The sequence below is a fragment of the Lagopus leucura genome, unplaced genomic scaffold, assembly GCF_019238085.1.
Source record: "Lagopus leucura isolate 7727_CA_CO unplaced genomic scaffold, USGS_WTPT01 97-18_obj-0_obj, whole genome shotgun sequence".
Taxonomy (NCBI): domain Eukaryota; kingdom Metazoa; phylum Chordata; class Aves; order Galliformes; family Phasianidae; genus Lagopus; species Lagopus leucura.
Window position 1 is genome coordinate 27,549 of NW_024963752.1, and position 7,630 is coordinate 35,178.

Consider the following 7,630-nt stretch of genomic DNA (forward strand, 5'->3'; position numbering starts at 1 on the left):
TTTTTTGAGGACATTCTTTCGACAATTTGTGAATGAGCTGCTGTAGAGCTGCTCCATCTCGTTACTTCGATGCAAACTTCACAAAGCTGAACTGCATACCAATGAAATATACCAACGTATCACCCCACTCCACAGGAGCATAAACACCATAAAGAAAGTCAAGCATTCTCATCACGCTTTGCTAATGAGGGTCAGGGCCTGACTGGACTTGTTTTGGCCTCCAGCCTAGCAACAGTTGCTGTGTTGGCCAAACTCTGAGGAGCCCACTATGACTTCTATGTGTAATTTGCACCTTTCCATTCCTCCAGAGACTCTTGCCACTAAAACCACCAGTATACAGCTCAAACATCCGTGTTAGCATTCAAGCATCTCCTTCAGAAGACAATAACTTGACGCTACAGGAAGTCTGCTATAAGCTGCAAACAAGTACTTAATGTAAAAATGGGTAACTTGGCACACTGGGCCTTCTCCATTAATCATGGCACGAGCCTCGAGAACAAAAAACTGTGAACTAGATGAATATATTTCATTCACTGACTGATCACAACCTAGATCTATACACTAAACCTGTCTTCCAAACATACTTCTCTATCATCTTTCAGTTGTCCACACCAGCAGCTGGTTCCTACCCAGTGACGCACAGTAGAAAGGCATGATACCAGAAGGGCCCATACAGTTGGATGATATCTATTTGTTTTTTTACACACAAAACAAAAAAGTTCCATTTATCTTGTTTTACCACTCAGTGCTGCATGACGTTACAACTATGAGAAGTAACACACTCAGCTCACAACTGAATACAAGGCAAAGCTTTGCAGATTTTAGCAGATCAACCAGAAGTATTTGCATTGAATTATTAAATTCTGAATGATTTATAGCAAAGGATATTAAGGACAGGTCCACAAAGTCATACTCAGTAAATTTCTCACATGCAGACAGGTTAAACAGAAACATGCAATTATAAAAAACAGTGTCAAAAATCAAATGTGCAAAATCCCCAGAAATCCTTACTAAGCACGTTTCTTCAACAGAAGATAGAGTAAAAGGGACGGTGACGAAAGATCCCAATGTACCTCAAAGACAGGAGGCAATAAAAATGAATGAGCAGATGGACAGCACAAGAGAAGTGGCTGCTGACTCCTCACCTTACCTCACCCCTACCCTGCAAGGGGCAGGGGAACAAACAATTCTACACAAGCAGTGTTAGAGAGAAGCAGAGTGCTTACAGTTTTGTGGTGACTGCTTTTATCTGAGATAGCAATAGCAGGGCCCCTTTCTTAAGGCCATCTGTGATGCAACCTCTTGTACTAACAGAAACATAAGAACAGCTCACTACAGTGAGTTTATGAAGCAAAAAGCCCTCATTACGTTATATTTAACTTAATTTGGAGTTTATCAGAGCATTATTTGCTCCATTCACCAATCATAACAGCAGACAAGCTCACCAGTAAAGGCAAGTTCTTCTGAAGCCATACATCAGATCATTTTCCTCCTTTGCTGTACCAAACTGCAGTCACCAGTCCTACTTCAAAATATGCTGGGAATTCCCTGCTGAGTGCTGCTCGTGCCCGCCAAAATACACATTTTCTACTGCACTGTATTTTAAAAACTTCCACCACAGGATACCACTTTGAAAGAACCACTACTTCATGCTCCAGCATCTAACATTCAACAGTAAAGACAGAGTCAGGACAGAAGATGATGCTAAAGTTTCTAAGAAATCATGAGATATACATGAAAAGTAGAATGAAGTCAGACAGACACACGGACACCAGAGAATACTTCCCTGCCTGCACTTCTCAATGCTGTTTTTTGTTTTATGACTGGTGTTGATCTTTAGCTGTGACCAAGCAATCATTATAGCTGTTGTGTAACATCACCGAGTGTGACAATAAATACAAATTATTGCACAGAGTAAGTTTCCACTGCCACGCAAGTAAGGCAGAGCAACAGCAAGATTTCAGACTTCTGATATCAACAACAGCATTTTCAATTGGTACAGCTGAACTCTGAGTGGGATTGCAAAGGAGTATTTTTTTTTCTTTTTTTCCTTGTTTAAAGGCTGTATCCTGAAATCCATTCTTTGTTACATTTCCAGATTTTACAAAAATGCTTGTAAGAAACATACCAGCACCAATGAGGAGCCCAGCACACAGCTCCTGCTTCACATCTGACAATAAGTTGTAGAGACTAAAACAGGAAGCGAGGCACCGGTCAAGGAACAGGAAAATGAGAGAAGCACATAATCCTTCAAACCTGCAAGCAATAATGTTTTTATTTACAGATGTGCAAGCACATGAATACATCCACAGAACAGCCGAGTCTGTTCCTGGATAGCCAGGAACAAACTCTGGAACTATTTCTTTCTTACAGGGTTAATTTACACTCACTCTGAGCAGAATCACAACTTCATTTGGAAGCGTGAAAACAAGTCGGCACAAAATGAGCCAGCCGCACATTTGAGAACTGTACTGAATTTCGCTAACAAAGAACCAAGGTGAAGCAGGATCACTACTTACACCCTTTGAGAACACGTAAACTGACAGACAGTAGACCTGGAAACACAAGGAAGTACAAAGGTCAAGTAGACCAGTCCCACAGTGGAGCTGTATCTCAGTCCCACAGCCAAACAGAACAGCTGATGCAGAATACTACAAGTCATCAACAAAGAAAAGAACTGGCACGTTTCCAAGCTAACTCTTTGGGTCAAGGTATGATATCACCTAGAAAACTGTTTAACTTAGAGCCCACCATCTCCTGAGACTGAAGCAGCCAGGCAGATGAGTGGTGGCAATGAATGTGGCTGCCAGCACCGTGTCTGCCAGCGGCTGGAGCCCTGCACGTGCACAGGGCTGGCAGCCTCCGCAGGCGGGACGCCTCCTCCCGCACCAGACTCACCACAAGTATGCACATCAGCTGCATCCATTTAACGCCTCTGGCACGGTCCCACTGCAAGATGAGGAGGATATGAGCAAGCCATCAGTAAGACATTTGATGCAAGGCACTCATGGTAAACATCTTTTCTAAGAGCTCCTAAACCAGGCAGGGTGGCATTGGCCATTCCAGCTGCAGAACCTTGCTCTTGGCTACCAGTACTAGCTGGTGGGGGCAGAACACACATTCCCCTAACAAATTATGTCAAGTAAAGAAAGGTGCTCACCACCAAAACAATCCTGCCAAGTAGTAGCCGCTTCCCAAGTGACCTTCAGGAAGGATGCAAACAGCTGGTGAATGAGTTACCTGTTGGACCGCTCTACACCTTCTCTACAAAAACAGTGGCATTCACACTGGGTAGGAAGAACTAGGAAGATGAGGCAAACATTGCAGAATCATAAACTCAGGAGGATGATTTCTGCATGTTAAGGGAAATATACACCGTAAGCAGAAATCTAAGAAGTCTGTAAGGGCTATAGTCCTCACTTCCCACAGCACAGCTCGGCTAAACTCTCTGAACGCTTTGCACTGTTCCCATCCTGGAACAGCATCCATGAAAACACATTTCCACTCAAGCACCTTCCTGATTGAAGAAAAACAGTGAGCTGCATGAACCTTGAGCCCTGGCCTGCTGGTGGGCGGCCCTTTCCCACTTCCACAATAGAAGGCAGGACATGGCATTGTTTCCACTGATCACGGAGGAACCGGGTGTGTTACACTAAACCAAACCAGAAAGGAAATTTGGGATGTGAGGTATTTGTCTGGAAGGTAAAAAATATGGGGGAAAAAAGCTATTTGGTTTTCCTTCTCCCAAATAGGTTTGGGATAAAGTGTTTTACAACACTTTCTGCAACTCCTCCATTGTATTTTTGTTCGCACTTCTAAACTTCTATAGGAAAAAAACCTGCCTTCAATTAATTGCTGTTTTCCATAACTTTACTCATCCAGCAGAGCTTCAAGAACAATGTCTGAATGATATTTTATGTAAGTGACAATTTTGGTCTGCTACCGCAGTTCTCAAACTTTGCATCAGCTTTCATACCTCCAGGATAATTTTTACATTCTTTCCACTCCCACCAGTGCAGTTTGAGAGTCACTGCACTGGCAGAAGCAAGAAGAAAGGACATGCCTTGCTGAGTGCACCCTGAGAAGAAGGGAGAGGATGTCTTAGGGAGCAAATCTCAGTGATGTGAAATTTAAAGCAGAACACTGTTCAATTAAGACAGTAATGAAGGAAAGTGTTGGGTGATCAGTGGAAGACTGCAAGAGAAGAGGAAGCCTGTGGCAGGATGAATCTACCAAGCCTGTTCTTGCTAAGACAGTGCTGGACACATTCAGCATGTTCCCATTCTCCTCTTCTGAATTCATGACTCTCTGTCTTTGATCCAGCAGCTTCTCAGCAATGCCCTCCACCACCATCCCATATTCTGTGCTTTGAAAATTACAGTCAGGGACACAAAAGTGCCAACTATTTAACCCGTGTCTGGGCTGTGCTCAAGTCCAAAATCTGTACCCTTTCAAAAGTGGCATTTTTTGTCTCCTTTCCATGAATTGGTCAAAAATCCCTTCCCTTCAAGCCCTGCTGTGGTCCTCAGCTGAGCAGCAAAAGCTTCCAAAAATCTGGAGGGACTGCAAGCATCCTTTGTTCAGAAGACGACACACCAGAACCTCTGGCCCAAGTGATTCAGCTACCAGCTCTTCTTTGATCCTGCCCAGCTTTCTTGTTCAAAGACCTGCAAGAAGTATGAGTAATGCTTGGTGAGGATACCTGCTTACAAGTCTTTCATCTTCCCTGTAATTAATATAATTAAAAAATATATTTCTAGAGTTCAATTTCTGACTCTTATTTTAGGCTTCTCTTCTAAGACCAGATACTTTAATATGCGGACAAAACTTGCAAAAGGATTCCTGGCAGAAAGCTGCAACATCCTTTCACTGAAAAATACCAGATCTTATTCGGGCTTTGTGCTCTGCAAGATGAAACTCAGCTTCAAAGACAACATCCTACCTTTGTGAGCTACCCGGTTATTGATAAGCCTTCCTGCAAACCTTCCGGCTCTGGAAGCCAGGCTGCCTCTGAACGTCTGGCTGGAGCACATTATTCACTGACCTAGAATTTGACATGTAATACTGAACAACTTTTTCAAAGTTGCTTCCCCAACCACACAAACATAATCAGCTCACGAGGCTGCTGAAAGCAGCAGTTCTGCCATCTGTCCGCCTATTCCCACCTCACACTTGTGCAGGCACAAGCGGTTGTGAAGCCACACAACGATCCAGAGCAAACCAATCTCTGAAAACCAACCAGGGAAAAAATAAAATGATAATTAGATCGTTCTTGCAGTCTGACACACAGTACAACTGTGCATGCCGGCAGGAGCATGGGAGTAAGCACAAACAGCAACAGTGATTTTAACGGCTGTACCATTTGCAGAAGGCCACTGGCACAGCAACCTTTTTATAAGGTCAGGCACCGAACCTCAAGAATGCTTAAGCACACACATGAATTTCAAGTAAAATGATGTGTATTTCTCTAATTTGCTATCATGGTACTTTTAAAGTAGTAAGTGGGAGAAGAAAGGTGAAGGTCACCCAGAGGAATCAAAGTACTGCTGAAAAGCATTTCTGTGGTCATCTTCACCTCTGCGTCAGATTCCCCCAATGAAACAGAGACAGTAACACCAATCTCTTCAGCAAAACATTCTGACACGATTAAAAACACACCACGGTGATACGATAATGCTGTTACAGAGAGACAAGGGCAAAATTCAACTTTCTTGTGGCAATGAATGAGCGAAAGGGCACAAAGGTGATATGGAAACCTCTGACAGTCTGGGATGGAGAACAGACAGAGGACACTGCAAGGCAAAATGGCCACTGAGAGCAGCAGCTCCTCAACATCGCTATCTACAAGAAGACAAACACTGATGTATAAACTACCTGGGTAAAGAAACTCACAGCGGAGTCTCCCTGCCCTCCTTTCATTACTGGTACTCTGATGTAACCACACAGGAGTTATGAAGAGAGCATAAGAAGGACTTGCTGGGGTGGCAGGTTAAGTAGGAATCCACAGAGCTGGGTTGTCATGACAGCAGCTGAAAGTATGCAAGAGACGTATAGATCCTGGGCATTAGAACAGCAAGGACTCCAAACAAGATCATTAAAACATGACATTATTTTTAACACCGAGAGGTATACACTACATCTCATTAATGAAACATGGACTGCACAGTAACCACTTGCACTGGTGAGGGTGCACGTGAATGGAGAACACACACAGAAACGTTTCCACTATACTAGCAAAGAGCACATTCTGCCCAGAGCCCAACATCATGCAGCACTGGGAAGGGGCAGTGCATGCACTCCTGTGGATCCCTCACTTGAGCCTCAGCTGAAGCTCAAGCTTCAGTTTCAAAGCCCAGAAACTCGCCACACAAGCTTCATCCCATCGTAAAGCAGAGTAAAACAGTGGAAATGACTTCGGCAACCCCTTACATTAACTTGGCATTCACACAGCATGCAGAATTAGTAATGTCCCAACCAGGAGGCAGTAACTTCCTGCAGGGAGAAGTTACTCCCTGGAGTGCCCAACCCTGCCGGCAGCAGCACGGGAACACTACTGACACTGCCAGGGCAGGCAGGCACGACACAGACACTGAATGAGCACAGCTCAGCTCCACGCAAAGCGGGCCTTTGTGGAGGCTCTCGAAGCCCTCAGTGGAGGCTCTCACAAGCAGGCTTGGGAGGCAGAGGCGGCTGTGACTAACAGGTGTTAGCTGTGATCCATTCGGAACTTTGGAATTTGGACGTGGTAGATTGCTGAGGGGTTTGGTATATCTAATATGAGATTGTCTCCGAGGGTTGTTACAGAGCAAGGACTCCTGGACCAAGCAGCACCTCAGGTGCCTGACACAGGGGACATACCGGTACATCAGTGCTCACACACCAGGTTCCCCTCCAGGTACTCACCGTGACACCGTGCCAAAAGCAGAGCCCGCACTCACGCGGAACACTCGCGCTCAGAGCCCGCTTGGCGGAGGGGTCCCGGCGCGGCCCGCTGGGAGAGAGAGGACGGGGCGCTGCCACTCCGACGGCCGCGCTCGGAGCCCGGCCCGGCACCCTTCAATGAGGACTCAGCGTTGGGAGCGGGGCGCCCGCGGGGCACCGGAGTCGCCCCGCGGGGTGAGTGCCGCTGGGCGCCCCTCGGGCCGGCAGGGAGTGAAACGGCGGGACCCGGCCGGACCCGCACGGCGCGGGGCGGGAGTGCCAGCGGGCCGGGCCCGGGGCCACGCGGGCCGTGCGGGGCCGAGCGAGGACAGGGGCCAGGCGGCGGCGGGCGCGGAGGCGAGGGCAGGCGGGGCGCCCGGCCGGGGGAGCCGGGAGCGGCGCGAGGCGCCCGGGAGGGCCGTGAGGCGCGGGGTCGGGCGATACTCACTAGGGGTCATTGGTGAAGCGGGGGCTCCGCGGGGGCTGGTAGCCGTACAGGTGACAGTAGAGCACATCGAAGCAGAAGCAGCACATCTCGGCCGACACCACCATCTTCCTGCAGCCGGGCCCGCCGGAGCCGGCGCCGGGGGAGGCGAGCAGCGAGGCGGCCGGCGGGGAGAGGCCGGCGGGGCCCCCGCCGCAGCTGGGCGGCAGCGGCGGGGCCAGGGCGCAGCCGGCGGCGCCCCCCGCCAGCCCCCCGAGGCCGTTG

At 47.7% G+C, this 7,630-nt stretch overlaps 1 protein-coding gene across 1 annotated transcript in view; it reads right to left on the reverse strand.

Moving 5' to 3' along the window:
• Positions 1–7,626, reverse strand: part of LOC122191319 (AMME syndrome candidate gene 1 protein homolog) — a gene marked incomplete at its 5' end in the record, with an annotated part of 33,387 nt that extends 25,761 nt beyond the window's left edge. Inside the window, one exon of the mRNA XM_042891559.1 lies at positions 7,370–7,626. Coding sequence (XP_042747493.1) covers positions 7,370–7,626 — 257 coding nt within the window. The remainder of the gene's footprint in view (positions 1–7,369) is intronic.
• Positions 7,627–7,630: the final 4 nt, after the last annotated feature.